Here is a 23,753-nt window from a genome sequence, read left to right on the forward strand (position 1 = left end):
ACTGTATGTCTTAATTACATTATACTGATAAGGAATTCTTTTAACCATCATATTCTTTTAAATTGTACTTCCAAGAAGGAAACAGAGAAAAAAATAAATCGCGGTTGTATGTTGCTCCCTTAAGTTTTGTGTCTGACCGTAAAGGTTCATAATATATTATAATATAATATATAATATAATATAATATAATATAAAACCATAATATAAAGGTTCATAATATATCTTGCTTTCCAAGAGCAAAGATGGTAGCATTGAGGCATGTTTCCATATTTTGCCTTCATGGGACCTCTTCTCATGGAATATCTTGCATTGGAAAGGACCACTAGGGATCATTGAGTCCCATCTCAACTGTGATTGCATGTTATGGTCAATCTCGTACAAATTCTTAGGTCAGAGAAATGTGGATTGTTCCTGATAAATTGACACACTAGGAAGGATTTTCTTGAATTTCTGTGGTTGGTTGGCTCAGTTGTAATTCAGACCATCAAAGTTAGAAGACTAAATATGACTATTATCAATGGTGTTAGAGAGATACCTACAATGAGCAGTTTAGAGCTGTTAGAGTCGCCTTAAGTTCCTTCAGTGGGAAGTGGGAATATGTTTAATGGAACTTGGTAGTGCAAAGACTTACTCCTATCTAGGACTATTATCATCTTGGGGTTCAGAAATTCCACTCACCTTTTGAAAAAAAACCCCTCTTTTTAATGAATTCTTCATAATATGAAGCACTACTGATACTAAAATGTAAAACAAGATATTTAGGTATTTCTAAACTTTAAGTCTACAGTGTATGCAGTTGGAGAGGGATTTAATTTGATTTTTTTTTTACTGATTTTTTTTTTAATTGCATAACCTCTAAAAATAATGTAATAAATGAAAAGTCTGTTACTGCAGGTAATATTGGCTTCTGGATTAAATAAGAACCAAGTTTAATTGACAGTATGGCAAATTCCATTCATAATATTTATTTTTGTCCTCTTTTGTACTGCATCTGTAGCTGAATATAAAAAAAAAAAAAAACAAACAACCCAAAATGTCTAAACCCTCTGAATTCACAAGTATTCACAATTATCAATTTTTGTTTATCATAAGAATGGGGAGTAGCTGACAGACTTCTGCCAGAAATATGTGATAGCAGCCTGGAGCACCTAAAAGAAGTACTTTCCAAAGTTTGCTGACTGAGGGACTGCTTTCTACTGAAAACAGTCCTAAGATGAAAACTTGGAGAAACATGTAAGAAATTTCATTTATTAATGCAGTGGTGCTATTTAATTCTTCATGTATGTAGGCTCAGCTGAAATTGATCAAGAATCTTGAATTAATGTTAAAACGTGCAGTTCAGTTGGGAGATCCTGGTGTGATTCAGGTTGTTTGTGCAACCCAGTGGAATCTGTGCTTACCACTTCTTCAACACAATTTGCATCAACATGTACGAAAGCCATTGATCTCAGTTGCTGATGTCCTTGAAGAGATTGACAGGTAATTTTCAATGCTGTGTAATTTTCTGAAAGGTCTCAAAGCATCAAACTCGTTTAAAACCTCAAGTTCTGTGATATTAAATGTCTTTGAGAATTTTCCACTAGCTTGTAATAAATGCATGTCTGCATGTTGCATACATTTCCCTGTTAATAATTTAAAGAAAGGTTCCTTTCAGGCACAATCTTACACTGTTTATTGACCCATAACAAATATTGTAATATTTTAGGAATTTAAAAATACTCTAATTAATCAAAATTATGTGAAAAAATTCCAAAGCTGCAGTATATGTGTTGGATTGTGGTCAAGATTCTTGCGTTAACATCGCTTTTGTTGGTTACAAAAATAAAACTTAAAAAATTGCTTCTGAAAAAACGTCATGGCTTCTATATTATATGTCAAAATAGACTCTTGCAAGATACTTTTGTATCATTGGTGATACTTTTTTTTAATTAAAAAACCTCCAGTATTAAGAAAACGTTTTTTAAGGTACATTCTTCGATTTGCTATTATGCTGTATTTAACCTTAAGCACCTAAATATGTTCATATTTTTTGTTAATTTGAGTTGACAAGTAAACACTACTATTCAGTACTTTACGTTTGGACCTATGCATCATCTGACTGTTAAAAACAGAGATCAGAACCTTTGCAGTAGAGTGAGTCACAATTGACACAGTCTGCCATTTGAGCAGGACAGTAGGTGGTTGCTGCATGTATTGCAGAGGAAGATGAGGAATCTAGTTTCAGTGTTTTTAAAATTTTTTTCAGTTGCATAAGGAGTGGATATACACATGCATGAAAGCACTATATTGTATTACTGTACTGTTACTCTCTTTCCATACAGAGAATTCAAGATCACCATAGGCAACTTTGAAATTTGTACTAAATGTTAGTACTGGCAATTTTTCTGTAAAAGCCTGCAGGGAGATTTTGGAGAGATTAGGGTTTGAGGGTTTGTCACTTGTGTATTCATAACAATTCTGCAGACTCAGCCTCAATTCCGATGTGGTACTGTCTCTAGAGACTGAATGAAGTAATTTGTATCTATTAATTTGCCTGTCTTAATTTTTGGTTTGATAGCAGCATTAATTGTGGCTACTTTGGTCCACAGGAAAAGGTTGCTACTTGCTCAGTCAGGCTGGCTCTGATGTGGACACACATTATTTCTATGGCATGATATTTGATAGGCTTGAAAACCTTTCTTCTCTCTCTTTTTTGTAACATTGCTTTAATTTATCTGATGTTTTGCTTTTTTTCCTGAAAATAATCAGCAGTGCTATGTAGAGGTCTGAGCTGTCATGAGCAGCTTCCTGGGGCAGGTGATGGATAGGGAGCTGGGCATACCTGAGACTGGAGAACGTGCAATTTTTGGTGAAGATATGGTGGCTTCATAGAGTGAAGTCAACAACATCTGGGTAGAGACCGTACTTAGAGTGAATGTGTGGGCCTGAGGTGAGCCCCATCTTTAAAAGAGCTGAGCAAGCATGACCAGGGCTAGAGTTTCAGGAGTATTAGCATCTCCTTAAATGTTAGGAGCAGAGAATAAACTTTTGTCAGAAGTCCTTATTCAGCACATTATAGTTTCTCTGTCAGTTAACTACTTTTGAAAACCTCTTCACCTGATTTGCAAGCCTAGGCACTACTGAAAAAGAGTTCCACACATATGTAAAGACCAGTTAGTCCACAAGATGTGTTGCTTTCTCCTGCAGGGTCAATGAAAGTAATACGCAGTAAAATTTTCTTATTAATTTCAGTTTAAAAGGCATGATAGTGAAAATTAAAGCAACAAATCAGTTAAAAAGAGAATATCAATTTTAATACTGGAGTCACTTTTAATTACTGAGTTTCACCTTCGGGTGAGTTTTAGGTCTAAGAATTTTAGTGTGCCTTATTTTAACAGTTTACACTTAAATTTGTAATCCTTAGCATGTTGATTTTGTTGCGTTGTCAAGTTCATATGGAAATAGCTCATATTGAAGAAGATGGGGATAGACTAGAGGCTGCTCTGGAACATTTGCAAAAAGCTCTGCGCCTGAACAGCAGTGGGCAGTATCAAGAACATCTAAGACTGAGTTTTAACCGCCTTCGTTTGAGCACTATGCTGTACGAGTCACCCGAGCATCTAGAGGATCAGGCAGTAATGCTGATTGAGCAGGTAAGCATGGAGAACAAAGTCTGTAGCTGGAATAGGCTTGCTTATTGAATTCCAGCAGAGGAGAGACAGCTGTTTAGTAGAACTGCATATTAGTAGAGCCAGCATCAGTTTGTTTTCAGCAAACTGTCTTTGCTTTGTTGCCTTGAAGTGGTTGTGCTGCTTCACAGTCTGAAGATCATAATAAAGGACTTTTTTTCCCAGTTCTTTCAAAGCTTATTTCTTGGGAAAGGCAGGGAGTTGTTAATTAGCAGAAATAGCAGCAAAAAAAAAAAAAAAGAGAGAAAAAAAAAAAAGAATAGCAGTTGTCAATAATTAGGATTTCATTGCATGAAACAGTTTTATTTAATGAGAAGCACAATGTCCAAATTGCTAAACATCCTCACTGGCTATGAGATAAATCAATATCATGTGGCTCTCACAAATGCCACTAAATAATATACTCTGCAGTCACAATATGGGCACTGTCAAAAGTTACTGCATCTAATTCTGTTGTGTTGCCTTAACACCTGAACAAAAATCATACTGGCAACTGATTTATTTATTTTTCTGGTTTAAATGCTTTTCCATGCAAGCTTAGTTTAAATGTTGCTTCAAAAAACCCACACCTCCTCTGACTTTAGTTAGTTCTTAGCAGACCAGGATTTTTTTTCTATTTTATAGCAATTCGTAGCTACTGCACACTGGATATGTTACTCTTGGTTGTGAATAAATTCTGTTCTTTGTTTGAAAAGGTATAACATAATGTCAGGTTATATACTGAGGAATATACTGTAAAGATTCATGAGAAGCAGAAATGGCACTTTGTATTAAATTATCTGTGGTGTAATCATGTGAATATCAACAGAAGTTTCACAGTCACTTTCAACGACAGTCATGCTGTATAATGATGTGTAAGATACCTAAAGATACACAATTCTATGGGTATTTTTTGGTTGTTGCAAGTTATATGATGTGTATTATGTTATGTTTAGTAAACAAGATCTAGTTCGAATATAAAATTAACCTTATGACAATGAGTTCTTTTCTTTATGTAGGCTAAAAGGGGAAAACAGAAGGATAACGTGAGGAAAAAGAGATCACTTCTGGTAAATGCAGGTCTTGCTTTAGCTCCTGACACATTTCAAATAGTCCTTGACAGTGAAAATGAAGCTAAAGGTAAAGTTTGTGCATGTGACTTAAAGTTACTAACTTTGCTGTGCACACTCTTAAAGGCTGGACGTGGCATCCAGTGGCAACATATAGGGAATATTGCAATACGGATGAAGTGATAGTTCTGCTGAATTCTGTGGCAGACTTACTATTATTTTCATTAGGGATAAGAAAGTTGTATGGTGATACTGGAAAAGGTGTTGATTTCCCCTCCAAATTCCTCTGAATCCTACTGTTGTGCTGTAGTGTGCTGTAAGTAGTTCTATTTTCACTATGTACAATTCCTGAATGTTTTTAACCAAGGTGGTTAACCTCATTTTTAAGTGGTGTTTTCAGAAATTTCACGCAATAATACCCAGTGTTAATTACACTGGGTATTCTTTCTGTATTGTAATTGTCTTTCACTTCTAAGATGTTGCCTTTGAGAGTTATAGTTTTGCACAGAGATTTAGGTGTGAATTCATTATTTACTTTCTAAAACATGGAACATAAATGGATACATTCCTTATGCCCAAACAGAAAAACAAAATCAGTTTGTGATTATACAGCCTCTGGTTGAGGAAGAGGGGACAAGGAACAGACTTTCCAGATTGCTTAAACTATTTTGTACTATCTTGGCAATCAAGCAAGTGTGTGTAAGTGACTAATTTTATTAACTTTGAGTAAAACCAGTGTACTCCTGTAGTAGAGATTATGCTGGAGGAAGGGAATGCTGCAGAAGGAGTCCTGTTGCTTCCAGAGCAGCCTGTGTGTGCTGTAGAACACCATGCAGCTCTCTCATGCTGTCTGTTCAGCCAGGCCACAAAGTCCACCTTGCATATCCCCATTTCAAACTTGATCAACTAATCACTTACAGGCCAGAGTCATATTTATACATCAGCTATTCCACTCTGCGCAGTCCTTTTAAGAATATGAAAACTCTGTTGCTGGAAAACATTTTCATAGATTATTTAAAGTGATAAAATTTATCATATTTGTGAAATGAAGAGAATTAAAATAATGGACATCTTGTTGTTAAATTTTAACTTGACAACTGTACAATTGCTTTTGAAGTTCCTCTGAGAATAAATCTGAGCACACATTCGCCTTCTGGGCTGAGTCTTTAAAATGAGTCAGATTATTACTACATTGAAGCTATTACAAGACTTCTTTTGACATATTTAAAAAATTTTGTTCTGAAAATTTTCAGTTGTTTCTTAGGCTGTCATCCAAGCAATGAGTTTTTGCTTTCTCTATGACTTAAGTTGCCACAAGCTTATACATGTGTATTGAAGGAGTAAGAAAATATATATGCAAATTTATTATATTAAATGTACGCAGGACAGAACATCGGATTTATATGGTTATTTTTTCTTTTCAGTAGCAAAAAAAAAAATTCTGTTTTCAGAATGAGTGTGTACTTTGCATATTACATGGTTCACTTGCTCTTGAATGAACCTAACTAGAGCACTACATGTCCTGTCAGAAAAGAGGTGTATTTGAGATACTTGGATACTAAACAAGCACAGGACAGTTTTGGATGGGACAACTGTATTTCAAGATACAGGAAAAAACCAAAACAGATGTTGGTAGAGTACATACATGATTTTATGTTGGTTAAATGGTTTGGGGAAAGCTTGAAGAAATGAGAAAAGGGCTGGATTTTGAGTGTTTCAGCAGGGAATTATGGATCTAATTCCTTGCCATTCTTGCGGATTTAAAAATTTCTAATATATAAAAACTATTAACTATTGTTAATTTTTATTTCATTACCAAGTTTTCTCCGGTAAAAGTAATAGTCAAATAAGCTACCTCTGTGCAAAAGCCCAACATCATACTAAAAGTGTGAAGAAAGTTGATGAACATTTGAAACACTTAAGAAATGGAAATAGCAGAGAAAGGTAATTGCTACAGACCAGAAGTGTCCCTTTCATCTTTTGTAGAAGTCTTTAAGAGGAAAGGTTCTGTCTCAGAGGTTTTTAGTGGATGGTGCCTTGTAAGAGGTTGAATATTTCAGCCTCTGGCAACATATTGAAGCGTGTGTATAATTTCTTGTTCAAAAAGCTCTGTTACATTTCCATGCTATGCAGAATTTTATTCTTTCCTTCTTTCTAATCTCCTCTCTCACATGCACACTTAAACTCACCTGTTCTATTGATATGAGCCCAACATACAGAGGGATGCGTGGATTAAGGCTTGTACTTGATGAAGAATTGATACTTGCAAGTGTCTTTTTAAGTCCTTCACCTAAAAAGCACAGCATGTGCCACAGCTTTTTTGGTAAAAAAACTAAGAAGTTCATTTTGAGAGTCAGAAAGATTAATCTGTAGAAAAATGACAGTTTTAATTTTGACTATTTATATACCATTTTGTTATTCTTTAGTTAAAAGGATGTGTCTACCTTTTTGCTGCACTAAAAATTCCTGTCCTGAAATTTAAAGGCAGTTGTTTTCTAAAAGATTCTAAATCCAAACTAGTTTTCAAGACTTATTTTTAAATTCTCAGCATTAGTTGTGAAATATTTAGTTTAGTTTATGACATAGAAAATTAGGGTTGTCACACATGTTTTGAAACTTCAGTAGAATTACCATCCAAGAGAAGAATTCTGTCTCTTGGTGTGCTGAAGAGATTATTTTTAATAGATAAAGTAATAGTGTTGCCTTTGCTACTGACAAGACATCTTCCACTTACTAATTTTGATTAGATGTAATTTTTTTTACTGATGGCCATCATTATTGACATGATTATTTTTGTCAGTCCTGAACTGTGGAATCTAATCCTGCTTATTAACTAATTTTATTTATGCTTTTTCTTTGGTAGAATTATACTTTGGGCAGATTTGGCAAAAGTTGCACGTAAACAGGAAGTATGGGATGTCTGTCGTGCAGCATGTAGATTTTGCCTCTTGTATGATGATATTTTGTTTGGGGAGGCAACAAAGCATAAAGAAAGTAAGTGACAAATCATTTTCAATGTTGTAAGGAACTTTTTAATCGTTTATTTAAGTTACTAAAAGGAGACAGACAGTATTGTTTTCTTTCCTCCCATTCCCAAAGTTCCCTGAGTTTCTTTTCTGACACTGCATGTTGGCATACATGGAATATTCTTTATACTTCCAAATCTAGAAATCAGTCATTATGGTTTTTTGTAGAAGCCATACTCTGCTGTCAGAAGTGTTTCACTAGCACTGTAGAGAAGCACTTCTTTGAAATACATCTACCTGTCTTAAGAACACAGGCAAATTCCCTCATGGTCTTTAAGTCCATATCATTCCTGTCTGATGGAGCTGTAGAAAAATGGGTTGTAAGCCACTCGGTATGAGGCCCGCGTGTTGACATCTTTTACCCTTTAATCCCCTGTTAGGGAGTGGTTCCTCTGAGGTATCCAGTGTTGTTCCTTGAGGGTCTACTGGAAACCTAGTACACATTAAGAGTTTTTAATTTGGGGAAAAGCACTTTCAAATTACTCTCTGCTTATTGGCTTTTAAAGTTGGCTTTGTCAGGGAATTTGTAAAACTCACATTTAAGAATAAATGAAATGGATTTTCTTTTCACTAGCCAAAGTTAATCAAACCTATTCCATATTTTTTCCAAAGTCCACTTAAAATAGCACATCAATTTGCTGGTTTTCTTTCACAAGTTTTGCATCTTCAGACTAGCCATGTTTAGTCTTTTGTCTTCTTTCCAAAAAAAAAAAAAAGGGAAAAATAAATACACTTACCAGAAACTGATGGCAACCATGCACCAAAAGCATCATTAATAGAAACTGGTGTGTTCTTACAAACTTTGTGTTTATATTAAAACAATCTTAGTCCTTTCTCTTCTTTATTAAACTAAAGAAAAAGAATGCTGTTTTTTGTCTTTACCAATGTGTGCATTACCAGAAAGTCAACCCAGTGCATCATTCAAATGCACAAAGACTTTAACCTCTGCATAATCCAGTTCTATGCTCCACTTCCATTTATGCAACAAAATTGAACTAGAGGCCATGGAGTCTATGCACACTGAAACTTCAGTATGCATACCATGACTGGAGCAAGTTATTTGCTGCAAATATTGAAGATGTAAATAAATTGAAATGCAGCAAAATGACAAGTAACAAATGCCTCAGCAATGTTTGAGAGCAGGTTTTGAGTGCAATAAACAGTAATAATGTAAAAGTTAGTTACTTGAAATAGTTAAAAATCTTTTCTTGCTGACTATTCCTTGTGAATTTAAGAATATGTAGGGATTTGTAAATTTAAAAATGAAGATGATGATTTGCATGGAAATATTAATGGGTTTATTTATTTTTAGCACAGAAGAAAAAAGCTACTGCAACTGTGATGATTGATGGTCAAGGTGACAGCTCATCAGGAGAATCATTGTTGCCTACTAAATCCTTTTCTTTTGAAGCATATTTACTCAGAATACTAGCAGAAATAAGATTTATTAATGCAGAGGTAAATAAACTACACAACTGTCATTCATATTTGTTTAGTTTTGTTTTACATACCAATCTTGAATCACTGGAATTTTGAGTTTAGTTATTTTCTATCTCCAGAGGAAGTAAATGAAGAAGTGGTTTCATGAAGCAATCTTATCAAAATACTGTGCGAAAGTAACTGTAGCAATAGTTTTACTGCAGGTGCTGTTAACACTTCTTAACAAGAGATTCTACTGTAAATTTTTGACATCTGACATTACATTTCTGGATCCATGAAGTTCCAGCATGATTGAAAAACTTACATATATAAATTATGGGGTTTTCTCCATGTAATTTTTTTAGTAAAATTAGCTGTAGACAATTGTAAGCTTATGAAGTACTGAGCATTGTATTTCATATACTTGTACATGCCTGTACAGCATTTGAAAAACACTTTTTTTTTTTTTTTAATTTTTGAAGCGGTAACAGCACTAATATGAAGTAATAATCTGTTTTTACATTGATAACCAGGGTAGAAAATTTATTTCTATGTGTCTTTTCAGGCAACTGTTCATTTATTAAGATTGCAGGGAGTCAAACTGAATGATCATGCTGTACCTCCAGAAGCTGCATACCAGCGTCGTCCAGGATGTGTTTCATATCTTCCTGACAGTGATCCAGAATGGAGAGCATACAGGTACTTTTTTGTAATACATATCAAGACCAAGGAACTCTTAACAGATCATTATTATGAGACACTGATGATAACTTTAAAAACTGTTTCTCCTTAGAAAAATTGTCAACAGATTCTTCATTTTTGTGGGTAGTCATGGGAAACAGGAAAAAGATATAAAATATAGTTTGAGATATTTTTTGTTAGGTTTCCTTTCATTCTGGAGTGTGGATTTTATTTTTCATTTAACATTTATTTCTCTGAGACTAGAAGCTAGTGTTCCAAGCTGAAAAATAATTAAATGGTTGCACTTTGACACTTAGATAATTAAATTCTGTATTTAAAAATATGTTTTCTCAAATCAAAAAGAAAGCTCTTTTTTTCTTGCTTTATAACTCCTAGACATCTAATGATTTCATAGTACTGAATGCATGCGATGAATTATTCCAGTTTGCAAATCTAGTGTGCTCCATCCAATCAACTGAAATGAATTTTGGAGAGTAGAATATAGCAAGCTCTGTTTTTTTCTAGTCTGACATGATTATTTATTGCGAAGGAGAAGAAGGAGGAGAGAGATTTCTGAAGATGATGCTTAGACTCTCTGCTGTTAACATTCATAGTAATACCAGCCTTATTGTTACAGTGGTCATGTCCTGAGAGATCAGGATGGCAGAGTTGTGTCCCTAGGTCTGTTCATTAAATCTGAAAATTAAGTAAAGTTTCTCACACTATCTGCTTGCAAATGTTCAGTAGAATGGGAAAATTATAAACTGATCAGAGCCAAGGGGCAAGGAAGGTGAGAACGCTGTTCCAAAATTTGATACTAGCTATTTTTGAGTTTGCATAATTAGATTAAAAACCCATAGGAAGAAGAGGACTTTGGTCTGGTACTGTGTCCTGTACCATTGTTGACACAGTAATACCCATTGTCAGTTTGTGCTTTTGAGTTTATGACTTTGGAACCATGGCAATTCTGTATGATCATTCAAGACTGTATTTTTAGTATTGTTTCTTTCAAAGTAATAATACATTTTGATAATTAAGAAAGAAAATAAACTTACTGAAAGTTATTGCATAGACTGTGAAAAAAATGTTATTCTATTTAAAACTATTACAGCATTTCAAAGCACCTGGAAATGTGTTTGAGTGCAACAACACATACAGTTTTGAGTAAAAAAGACTTACCTCTCAGATGGCATGCCTCACTCATATCTGTGTTCAAGTAGAGCCTTGACATGGTTATTTGATTTCTAGCACTGATGCATGGATTCACACACGCATTTAAAAAACCCAAACGTGTGGATGAAACATGAACCATAGACACTTTTTTAAGCCAATAGCATTTGAATGTCAGAGACTACTCATTTCATGTTGATACTACTTCCTTTTCTGAACCATCTTCTCATTGAAGTAAAATATAAGTCAGTGGATGAGAACTTAATAAATGCAACTGGAAAGTAATTAAATTTTTGGTTTTGTTGTTGGTAGTACTGCATATTTAACCTTATGATAGAATTCCTTCCAGTGTTGGAGCTTTGGAATAACAGCTTCTTTATACTAATTTTATAGTTTATGGATAGACAACTTATCTCGGTATGCTATGGAAAACTTCCAACGTGCAGCTGAAATAGGAGAAGAATTGAATGAAGCCTGGATTGTTCACAACGCTGTGGTGTATGTCTTAAATTATAACAGACATGTGATTTCTTCAGGAAGACAGAGGGACATTATTGAGTATCTGCAGACTCTTCTTGGAGCCATCAAGACTGTTGGGCACAACGGGTAAATTGAGATGTTTGGATATGAACATACTCTTTTTTCTAAAACACAGAAAATATTATTGCAAGCATGGAAAGCCACTTTGTGCTGTGAAATATTTATTGCTGGCTTTCATTGGCAGTGAAGGAGCCTTGGTATATATAGAGTAGCTCAGGAGATAAATTGTGAACATTAAGTGTTAATCCTTTCTGTTTGTTCTTTGTTACTATACACTGTAAGCCATGCTAACTTTAGACCAATAAATATTACTTTCTCTTCAGTGTGGAATAGCAACATGTGAATGCAAAGTAGCATTTTGTTAAGTTAGTCAGAAAATTGGGAAAATTCTCTGAGACTCTGAATTTGCACAACAGCTCAAAATGCATTTGCTTACTGTCAGTTCTCTGAACTTGAATTGTTTTGTAAATATAGTTCATTGCAAATAGTTCTAACCAGTGTATGGTGATTACTGCTGGTTCTGAAATACAAGAAAATAATAAAAAAAAAAAAGAAATAAAGGGAATGTGCTCATTAGTAGACCATGAAAATGGGAACATGGATTTCACACTGGTTTAGAGAAATCCTGTTCTGCAGTAAATGCAATGGGAGAATGATCAAGCATTGTGGAGTAGATACTCTAGTCAAAGTCTGACTATAGAACAAATTCCTAGATGTTTTGGAACTTGGTTGAGAGTGACTTCACCACTAGGTAATGACCAGCAGCAAATAAATCTCTTTTAACAGTACTGGGGAATAAAATTAAAATTTCAGTTTGTGTAGAGATGAAGGCTGGCAATACCTGCTTGTTTATTTTGATACTTGTATCAATATGTTCTTGCAATAATCTCTTAGATATAATTAGGTTTATGTTTTCTCAAAAAACCCCCCAAAAAACAAAAAAAAACCACCAAAAAACCCACAAAAAAAAACCCCACAAAAAAACCCCAAACACCAAAACCCAAAAAACCCAAAAATTTCAGCTTGGCAGTGGATTGGCATGATAACCATAAAAAATGTGAAGCGCTTTGTTTAGGATACTTTTTTAGAAAATAGTTGCTCTTTTCATATGAGAAAAATTGATCCTAACTGAAAAACTGATTCTGGGTTTCGTAGTTTTAGTCATTAAACTGCTTTACCAACAGGCAGGTTTTTTGGGTAATATCCATCATTTTGCTTTCTAGGAAAAAACTAGATTTTCAAGTCATGCTGACTTCCTGAAATCAATAACTTTATTCCTGCCTTTTGTTTTCATCTGATGCAGTATGCACTTCTGATTTTTGTTTTCTTCTACAGAAGTACTGACATTTTACTGATGTTATGTAATGCTGTGGCTCGAGGCCTAATTATTTCTTGGATTCCAAAGCCAAAACCTGCTGAGAAGATAGAAGATACAGCAGTAGAGAGTAGCAGAAAAGCTGCAGCAAAGAAACAGGAAAAAGCAGATATCATCCACTCTTTTTCAGTAGATCCTAGTGGATTTCCTGACATCAAAGCTGCCTTAGAGGTGCAAACCCCTGATTCTTTATAGTCCCTTTCATTCTGCTGTCATATATTACAGCAGAATGAATTCCTATAAATTCAAGAGTACGAGTTTATTTTTAAAAAAACTACCTTCTTTTACAGTTTCTGTCCCCACACATCCTCCCCAAATGCACATTGGAGCTCCTTACCAACTTGGGGCTGAGGATTGTAACTTCTGTTTGCCTTGGGTTGACTTAAAGGAGATGTTAGGCTTAGAGATGCATGTGCAATAATCTAAAAATAACTAATGGATAGCATGTCCCATACAAGAAACTTTCCACATTCTCCTGTATTTCACTTTTTTTTTTTTTTTTCTCTTCTTGGTGTTTAGATTTGTGAATTTGCCCTAAATGCAATGACTGGAACCATACCTAATGAAAAAGTCTCTATTGCTGCACAACAACAGATCATTGCTACCTGGGTGAAAGCAAAGCAGTTAAATCAGCAGCAGATCAGACATCATCTTGGGACTCGGGAGGAGGTATGATTTCCCTGAAATCCTGTATAATGCTGAAACTTTACAAAGAAAAGTTAAATTCGTAAATTCGTTTAATAATGACTGATGTTATCAAGGTACATTTTCTTCTGTATATTTGATTGTCATGTAAAAATGAATTTTGTCTGCAGCTCCTTGTGGAACACAGCAAATTTTTCACACTGGGTATAGCAGTGAGTCTACATTTCTTAATTCTTCCTTATGCTGTTAGCTGCCATGGTGATGTTTGTCATATGATGACTGTGGAGCAAAACTGCTTTTGAATTCACAAATGTAAAATAATAAAATAGCTGCATTAAAAGTGTTAAGAAAAATCAGCTATATTAATGTCAACATTTACTATGGCCTCTTTATATATATACATTATATACCTAGCAAGCTGGAAAGAAATATTTAATTCTTATATTTTTATTTTATAGTGTCTATAAAACTGGAAACCCTCAGGGGCATATGAAATTTGCCTTCACTGTATTGTTGATGTGGGCTTTTAGTGTTGAAACTAATAGTTCAGAGCTCACAGTGTTAATTAAAAATATATAAATACAAAAAACCAACCATTTTAAGGACACAGTAGAGAGCAGGAATTGCTTAGAGCAAACTGATGTTTTCAAATATTATTATTATTATTATTATTATTATTATGTCATCTCAATTAATGTCCTTAATAATATTAACGTGCAAAAAAAATCTCTGAATATGAATTTTTTATTTCTGCTTAGAATAATCATGAAGCACAAAATCCTCTGGCAAGAATTCTTGTTGGTCTGGAAATGTATTCATGTAATGGCTTGGGTCTCATGGATTTCACTGTTCCTAGCTTATCTCAGGTATTTAGGGTTTATTTTATAAGCTCTTGAGTTTTAAGAAATTGTGTACTATGAATTTGATTTCAAATTCAATTTTAAATGGAGTTTAATTATTTTTGAATCTTTTATTGTACCATTATTTTCTTTAACCAAGAGATTAAGTATTTATGACAGGAAGGAGATTTTTGTGACAGAATAATTTTATTTATCCAAAGACCAGATACCATTAGAATATAAATATGCAGTTTATGCTTATGTTGCTCTAGCAGATGGCTTCAGTAACCATTAGATGAGCATAATGGGTTCAGGTGAATTCTGTACAGAACCATACTTCTAACCTTTCATCTTTCTCTGGAGAAAACTTAATGGAAGCTTAAAGTTGTTTAGGTTAGAAAAGCCCTCTGAGATCACAGAGTCCAACTGTTCCCCCAGCACTGCCAAGGTCACCAAGTGCCACATCCACAAGACTTTTAAATTCATCCAGGGATGGGGATTCCCTTTCAGTGAAGGAATTTTCCCAATATCCGACCTAAACCTCCCCTGGTGTGACTTGAGGCTGCTTCCGCTTGCCCTGTCTCTTGGTACCTGGGAAGAGGCACTGACCCCTCCCTGGCTCCAGCCTCATTTCAGGTAGTTGCAGTGAGGTTTGGCTTTGTATTAGAAGCATTCAACATTTCAACAGAAAACTTCACGTTAGAGTGAATTTACTTTTTTCAGTTTCAAGTAGAACACAACTACACTTGGTTACTATTGATTGACTGTGTAAAATAAAACTAGCAGGTTGCCAGGACAACCACAAACTATTACTGACAACTGGGAACTGGGTCCTTATGAATATATAGGTATCTAATTCTAGTAGGTGTACAGATTTATGTCAAATATTATGAGTTAACTTTAGTTATCACTTCACTGGCATAGTTTTGTATAGCAGTGTTGTAGTATCTTCATTTGGACCAATTCATTAACAGTTACCACTATCCTAAGAAGGAGGGCCTTTGACACGTACAAAAGAAATGAAATGAAAACGTTGAGATCCTATAATGAAACTATATGTAACTATCTATATCTGTATGTGTATATATATGTTTAGGTTGGAAAAGACCTCTAAGATTATGGAGCCCGAGCTCTCCCATGCTGCCACGTATATAACAGCATACACAGCAACTGCTTATTACAATTACTGGTTGTTGCAAAACCACTTCTATGTCCCATTCTTACTTTTGGCCTAACTAAAATGGGCTCTGAGTTTTGAAAGTCTTATTCCACTGGTTTTTGAAAGATGACTGAGGACATAGAACAAGTCCTGGCAGACACTTCTGGCCAAAAGGCATGCACAATTATACCTGGATTTGCACACACTATGTTAATACTTACTACACTGTGAACGAGGCCTCTCTATTGTATATTTTGATTGTACTTGTAGCTCTTCCATTTTCTAGATGGCTTTATCATATACTTTTTCCATGCCCAGGTGGGTTGTAAAAAAAAAAAAAAGCATATAAAAACTTTGAATTTAAACCTTTTTTTTTTTTTTTTTTAATCCTAGTTACTGGATTTGGCTTTAGAATGCAGTTGGTCAGATTCCTTAGTGGAATTGCAAACACTGACACGACTTACATATTTTGCGTATGTATCACAAGACTATAAAAGAGTGATGACTTGTTCCAAAAGGATCTTGGAATCAGATGAGAATTTTGTCCTCAATAGAAATATTAAGAAATATGATGTGTAAGTACATAGAATTTCCTATGATATGGTAATGTACTTGAACTAAGTTTTGAAGAAAGTAAAGAGGGTAAATGTGTCTGGTCACATAAACAAAAATGGAAGAATCTTTTTTCCAAAAAAATTTTGCAGCTACAGATGAAAATGAAAGTAAAAGGCACTGGGAGATCCAGATTGTGGCTCTGAACCCCGTTCAGATAGATGAAGCTTGCTATGCAAGGGAGTCAGAAGCTTGTACATCTCTGCGTTTGGGTGTCTTCCTGGAGCACTGCTGCTCTGAAATGATCTCTGGCAATCATAGTATTTTGACTCTTTTATAATCTCTAAGCAGAAAATAGCTGATTCTACTTCTTTTGATGAAGCGAATTGCTTTCAGTGCTCATCTGGCCCTACTACACTGAAGGGCTACGTAGTTCATGGACTAAGTTGAAGCTGGGGGTGATGAAAGATACGAGCAGTTCCTGTATTCCAGGCTCTGCTGTCAGGTAGTCTGACAGCACTAAATTGCCACCTATGCATATGGGTACAATAGGAGTGTAACTAATTCCTTTAAAAGCCCACTCTCTTACTTAACTGATATTTTGAAACTTGGCTTAAAAAAAAAAAAAGCATATATAAACGGATCTATTAGTGGAGTCCTTTATTATAAAAAAGGTCATACCCTTTGAGCCCTCTATTTTGAAAAAGAATTTCCTCCAAAAGCAGAATTTAATTTTATCCAAAGAGGAAAGAATCAACTCCATTTAATAGCAGTTTTTTCTGAATCTAGGAAGTTTGAAATAAACACGTGAAAGATTTCAGATACAATATAGCGTTCATTTTTTTCTCTGCAAAATAATTGACCTTATAAAAACAGTATTCTGTTCCTTGAAACTCGTAGTTGTTTTCTACGTGGGTTTAAAAACACGTAAAACCAAATAAATTATCTTAATATTATATAGATCATTTCAGAACTTCACAGAAATTCAGAGACTACTTGCTGCACGTGTAGCAGTGTGCAGAGTACTGCGAGGTAGAACGCTGGCTTGCGCGGCCGCGCCTCGGTGCTGCTGGCGAGCGGCGGGCACGCGGCTGGCGAGCGGCGGGCACGCGGCTGGCGAGCGGCGGGCACGCGGCTGGCGAGCGCGGGCACGCGGCTGGCGAGCGGCGGGCACGCGGCTGGCGAGCGCGGGCACGCGGCTGGCGAGCGGCGGGCACGCGGCTGGCGAGCGCGGGCACGCGCCTGGCGAGCGCGGGCACGCGCCTGGCGAGCGGCGGGCACGCGGCTGGCGAGCGGCGGGCACGCGGCTGGCGAGCGCGGGCACGCGGCTGGCGAGCGGCGGCACACGGCTGGCGAGCGCGGGCACGCGGCTGGCGAGCGGCGGGCACGCGGCTGGCGAGCGGCGGGCACGCGGCTGGCGAGCGCGGGCACGCGGCTGGCGAGCGCGGGCCGTCCCTCCGCGGCAGAGCGCGGAGCCGCGCGCGGGGCGGTCCGAGCCGGCGCTGCGGGCAGCGCGCCCTCTGGTGGGCACCGCCGCGGCTGCGCGCGGCTCTCCCGGGCGGCGCTCGGTGGCCGCCGCGCTGGAACTCCTGCCAGTCGGATTTATTCTTTTCTTACTAAGCTGCTATTAATCAATGGCATCAAGCAGTGATATCAGTTTATTTGTGTATTGATTTTTAACTGATTAACTCTGGAACTGAAATCTATATGGGTTTTCTTTTACATGTAGTGGAGTGGGATCCATATCAATTTCTCCAGAGCCCTGGGCATACTTTACCAGACACAAGCATGACAAATCTCAAAATAAAGTATCAAAAATTATCTCATTTTCCTGATTTCTGTTTTTAATTGCTTGGTGTATAAGTTCGACTTAGACGTAATACTTTTTTTGATGTACAATAGTGAAAAATAGGGAAAAAATTACAAATCTATGTTCTTTCCTTGCTGAATACAGGTAATAGTTTTTTTAAATCTGATGTCACAGTTATTTTCTGTAGAGGTGTGAAAAAGATATTTTAGTCTACCTTTTCACAAAATATTCCGTTTTTGAAATGTTTTCTAATTTTAAAAGAAAGCTCAATAAAAAGATTTGTAATTTCCTAAGCAAGGGACATCTATATAGAAACATCTTGAATATATCATAATAGAAATTGATATCATCTTCGCCTGTAAGACTTAGCACTTCTTGAAATATTTGCCTTTATGCAGGCTTGGTAACAGGGTGAGACAAGAAATGTTAAGCATTGCAGCCTGTATACAAGGGAAGAGCATAATGGAGAATTTGTCTGGAAGAAAACATCTCCGTGTAGCAGCATCAAAAACCTTTGTTCAGAGTGCCAGGTATGTTCTATGTTGAGAGAAAACTAACATAAAACAGATCTAAAATTTAATTACAGTTTTGGGGATCATCATATTTTCTCCCAAGGCGGATAAAAATCAGCATAATTGTGAGTTGAAATCTTTAACAAAGGATTGGACAGATTTTTGCACTTCAGTAAATTTATCAACTACTTTCCACATAGCTGACTTTGCAGTGTCAGAGAATCATACCATCCTCAGAAGGGATCTAGTTCGGACTCCTGCTCAAAGCAGGGCCAGTCCAGGGCTTTATCCAGTCTGGCTGTGAAAACCTCAAGGAATGGAGACATGCAGCTTCTGTGAATAACCTCCTCCACTGCGTGGTTGTACCCATGGGGGACATTTCTGAACCCTTCTCGTTTTAACTTATTATTTAACCTGTTCTTGCTTGTCCTGCCTTTCACTGGGAAGAGCCTGACTGTTGCTGCTCAATAACTTTGTTAGGTTATTGAGAAACTCCCCCTTGTTAGGACCCCTAAAGCCACCTCTTCAACTAGCCCTCTTCTCAAGGCAAATGCAGTCCAGTCCTTGGATCATCTCAGTGGCCCTTCACTGAGCTCCTCGTGGTTTCTGTGTGCCTGGCATGTATTGGGTGGCGTAGAACCAGATATAACAGTCTAAATGGGATCTCAAGAGTGCTATCTAGAGGGTGATCATATTGACAGTTTCAAAAAACTGCTTTTTTAAAAACAGTAACACTATTCAATTGATGATTACATTACATCAATCTGTAATGTTTCACTAAAATGACAAGTTTTATTCTCACTCAGATGAGTACTGTGTTGTGTCACAATCTGGAGGATTATTAACTTTGATTAATTCAAAGTATCATTTGCAGAAATATGCTCAAAGCAATTTGGATGCAGCTAGTGCCATTTGGGTCATATTCTTGTGTTACAGTGGTACTGCACTAAGCAAAATCCGCAGTACTGTAATAATTATTATGTTTTATTTTTAATGGTTTTTTAGAATGAGAAATTAATATTATAGGAAGCCAAATAAAGTGCATTATTCCAACAAGAACATCTTTCTGCTATTGTTTAAATGAATGCTCTTGAGCTAAGATTATGCAGAAATAAAATTAATTATTATCATTAATATGCTACTTATTTATTCCTAGTTCTGCTGAGTGTGTGAAATTGTTTGGTATATCAAAATGGAAAACAGCTTTTCTATGAAGCTCTTATGCTAAGTCGTCATTGCTGAGGTGATCCACACATCAGCTAAACTCAAATGTTCCTAAAAGTAAAATTCTTTATCATAGCTGAAGTGTGGCTGTTTTTCCTTATAAAGTTCTATTTCCCTTTCTTCAGGCATGCAGGTGAAGCTGGAAATTATTCCCTTGTAATGTTTGCAGCTACACACTTTTGGAATGCATGTTTACCTTTGCTAGGCTCACCACATGACAGAGAACAGTTTAAAGAACCTACCAAAATAATTCTTAAGAGTATAATTAAAGCAGAAACTAAAAACAAACAGGTAAGAATTTCTAATAGGTATTGCTTCTTTTTAGTGACTGATGCTGATGGTAGAGAAACCTCAAGATAGTTTTCCTAAGAGGTAAAAGTGACTTATTTGTCATAAATACATTTCTGGTTTCTTACCTGTAGTCACACACTCTTGTATTCCATTTGGTGACTCTTTTAGTTTTGGTCAATTGTCAAACTCTCAACAGTTTTCTGCAAAGTAATTTGCTGTCTGATTTTCACTGTAGTGTTTCACTTCATGAAGCTTACAAAAAAGAATTTTTAGAAAATATTCAAAATCCAGAAAAAAAGCCACTTCTGGCAAGTATGATAATAGATTTGGAAAATATAATAATAGATCCTAAAACACTAATTTAGGGGGAAAAAAGTTACTGAGTTAAGGTTTCTCCCACCTGCAGACTCAAATTTCTTCTACCTGCAAAAGGAAAGTTTTACTTTGCATATCTTCAGGTTTTTAACAGACTGTTTAGGACTTTGGCAGTAGGAAGGAGTCAAAATTTAGACTGTGCTGGGAATCTGTGATAAAATTAAATACTTGTTGATTATGAACAGCATGTGTATTCCAAAGAAGTCATCCTCTTGAAACACTATGCAGGTAATGTCTGTCATATAGCACATGGTTATATTCACCAGGTGGAATTTCTTCTGCACACTGAAACCTCTATGCACATTTACAACTTTTCTTACGTCAGAACTCCGTAATGGAGTTACAGAGCTTATCCATTTCTCTTTCTAGATTTGATTTACATGTCAGTGGAGCTGCTGTGAGTTTTCCTGTACATTTCCATGGGCACAATTGTTGTTGACTTTTGCATCCAAGCTTAATGGTACAAATATGAGTCTGCGTCCCAGATTATCAAGGGGGATAATGCAAGAATCAAAACCTTTTTATTTCTCGTCAAGCCATGTATAAATCACAAATAATCAGTGTTAGTGACTGGCCTGCTTATTCTGGGTGTGTAGGAACTGATGAGTACAATGTGTACTTGAAAGCACTGTGATAATTGTGAGTTTAATGGAACTTTGACAGTGTTTAGATACATAACGGTAATTGCCCATAGACACAGTCCTAAAGTTTGTTATTTGTAGAGGTACATTTAAAACCAGTAAAAAGGAATACTTCATTATGACTATATAGGAAATTGCCACCATAGCATAATTTCAGAGTGAATCCTTAATAAGTGGTATTAAAAAGTAATTATATGTAGATGATGAAAATTTACAGTTACAAGTAGCATAGGTATTTTTATGTCTGCAAATGTTAGTAATTCTTATGAGTTAGAAGTGAGTAACTTCTGATAGCAATTAGGAACAAAATTCCTGTTAACAGAGTGATCTATATTTGATTATTTCTGGAGCTACTGAGCTTTTAAAATACATATACACTGTAGTAACCATTGTGAGAGGCAGGAACTGATTTCCAGTGATCCTTGACCAGGATAACTATTCAATTTTTAAATGCAGTCACATCTGGAGAAGGCTCTACCAGCAGATGTCCAGATTCTCATCTACCAGTACTCCCAAATCCTTCACCACAGGACTGCTCTTGTTTCATCCCCTGGGCTGCACTGATTCTGGGGTTTGCCCTGACTCAGGTGGAGGCCCTTGCACTTGATCTTATTGAACTTCTAAAGGTTGCCTTGGGCCCACTCACTGAGCCTGTCAGTCCCTCTAGGTGACATCCCTACCCTCTCATCAATCAACCACTCACCTCGGTGTCATCAGCAGATTTGCTGAGGTGCACTCAATCCCCTTGCTATGTCAGCAAGGAAGATTTGAACAATATTGGTTCCAGTATCCCTGGTATTGGTATCCCTTGAGGTATACCACTTGTAACTGGTTTCTTCTGGATATTGAGTCATTTGGACATTGAGCCAGTGACTGTAATTCTTATCCACTGAACATCCATCAAACTTCTGTCTGTCCAACTCAGTAGCAACAAGGTTACAGACCACCATATCAAAGGCCTTACAGAAATCCAGGTGGATGACATCTGTAGTTTGTGTCCATTGGTGCAGCCACTCCATTGTGGAAGGCCACTAAATTAGACAAACTTTGTGCCTTCATGGAAGTAAATGCTTATTAGATCAAATCTGATAGATCTTTGATGATGCTGATATAATACTTATGCAAATGTTGTGGCTACAGGTTAGTTAACTTCTTAGCATCATCCTACATGTATTTAATGGTTAGTGAGTCATATATGGATCTCTTTTTGAAACAAGACAGTAAATTTTTCATTGAAGATGCAGAATTGTGCTGTAGAGGAGAGGGAAACGAAGGTCTTTGACCTTTGGGTGAGAATTGTGACAGTCAAATTTTCACAGGTGAAGAGTGGAGCCTGCTTTAGGTAGGCATGTAGGCAGACAGCTCTGTAGGATCTCTGCCAACCTCAGCTACTCTGTGACTTGCTAAGAGTACTTCAGGATTTAATGTTATTTAATGAGTGTAAGAAATTTAATATTACTTAGTCTGGTTATTTTTGTATTGGGTTTGTAGTATAGGACTCACTCTGGAGAAATGCTTGTGGCTTTCATCTGGTCAAGAAATTATTCAAATTACAGGTTACTATTCATACCATTGATATGGGTATGGAACCATGGATATGGTTCACAGACAAAATAGAAGTTCAGTAATACTTAGAGATATATGTCATCTGAAAGATAAAGGGTTTTTTGTGTTTTGTTTTGGTTTTTGTGTTTTGATTTTTTAAATTTTTTTTTTAAGGAAAAGAAAGATACATGTCCTTTGCATCAATGGATTACAAAGGATTTTCAAAATATTGAGTTATCAGTTGGATGCTTTCTCCCAGGCATGTTCTTCCTTCTGTTGATCTGGTAATAAAAGAAAACCCAGTATTTTGTAATCATTATTCTAATTCTGCAGTATATTAATAAATAATTTGAATATACTTCAAAGGTGCTGAGGAAGATCTGACATTAAGAACCTCCTTATATGGTCTATTATTCCACATTTATGCTGATAAATCTGACTGGGAGACAGCACTAAAACTCCTGGATGAAGCTATTCAAGTTTTGCCTCAGACAAGACACAAACTGTAAGCTAGTTGACTTACTTTTATTAAAATAAGTATTTTGGTTTTTAAGAAGTATAAAACTTTTGAGTATTTTTCATTTTATGTGCATTGGGAAAGTATTATGATTACTTTAAAGCATCCTGTCTTTAAAACACAAAACATTCTTGTGTCTTTTCCCCGAAAAAGACACACATAGGCAGTGCTTCCTATCATTAATCTGCTAATTCTTGTAAATTTAATTTTTAAAAAACTTAAATAAAAGTAGTATCTTGCTTCCCAAGCAAATAGATGCATGAAATGTGGCTGTATAGCAGAAGCTTTAGTTTTCCTAATTGCAAACCCTTCTTCATTAAATGGAAACAAAATTATCTGGGGTACTGTTTGTATAATCTTGTCTGAGTTGGTTTCATGCCCCTTTATGCCAGTTTATAAGTTTTGCATCTTTGTACTATACAGATGTGAACTAGTATATGTGTCTTACAAAGTAACTTGACAGGTACAGATGCAAGTAATTTGTAATTTGTTTGATCTTTTTTCTAGCCTAATTTTCAAACTTATGGCTACAGTGATGGCAGGATCAGGATGCAATTTTATGAGGGCCATTCAGAAAGTCAGTCATGAAAGTGAAGATTACTTGTCACAAATGTGGCGACACTTGGTAACAGTCTCCAGAAGTATTGGTGGACAGTTAAGCTGTTTTCAAAGTGCTGTCATTGCTTTGCAGGTTTGTCAGCTCTTACTGTTTGTT

The 23,753-nt window shown here is 36.1% G+C and overlaps 1 protein-coding gene across 1 annotated transcript in view; it reads left to right on the forward strand.

Annotated features, from left to right (window-relative positions):
• CFAP46 (cilia and flagella associated protein 46) overlaps positions 1-23,753 on the forward strand; it is a 68,064-nt gene that overhangs the window by 11,893 nt on the left and 32,418 nt on the right. The window contains exons 11-27 of the mRNA XM_038141536.1: positions 1,289-1,479; positions 3,404-3,632; positions 4,667-4,787; positions 6,538-6,661; positions 7,581-7,711; positions 9,056-9,201; positions 9,728-9,861; positions 11,407-11,619; positions 12,889-13,099; positions 13,448-13,597; positions 14,332-14,439; positions 15,965-16,146; positions 18,332-18,463; positions 19,795-19,960; positions 22,696-22,780; positions 22,888-23,026; positions 23,546-23,729. Of these exons, the coding sequence (XP_037997464.1) occupies positions 1,289-1,479; positions 3,404-3,632; positions 4,667-4,787; positions 6,538-6,661; positions 7,581-7,711; positions 9,056-9,201; positions 9,728-9,861; positions 11,407-11,619; positions 12,889-13,099; positions 13,448-13,597; positions 14,332-14,439; positions 15,965-16,146; positions 18,332-18,463; positions 19,795-19,960; positions 22,696-22,780; positions 22,888-23,026; positions 23,546-23,729 (2,646 nt within the window). The remainder of the gene's footprint in view (positions 1-1,288; positions 1,480-3,403; positions 3,633-4,666; positions 4,788-6,537; positions 6,662-7,580; positions 7,712-9,055; positions 9,202-9,727; positions 9,862-11,406; positions 11,620-12,888; positions 13,100-13,447; positions 13,598-14,331; positions 14,440-15,964; positions 16,147-18,331; positions 18,464-19,794; positions 19,961-22,695; positions 22,781-22,887; positions 23,027-23,545; positions 23,730-23,753) is intronic.

Source organism: Motacilla alba, chromosome 6 (assembly GCF_015832195.1).
Source record: "Motacilla alba alba isolate MOTALB_02 chromosome 6, Motacilla_alba_V1.0_pri, whole genome shotgun sequence".
NCBI lineage: Eukaryota > Metazoa > Chordata > Aves > Passeriformes > Motacillidae > Motacilla > Motacilla alba.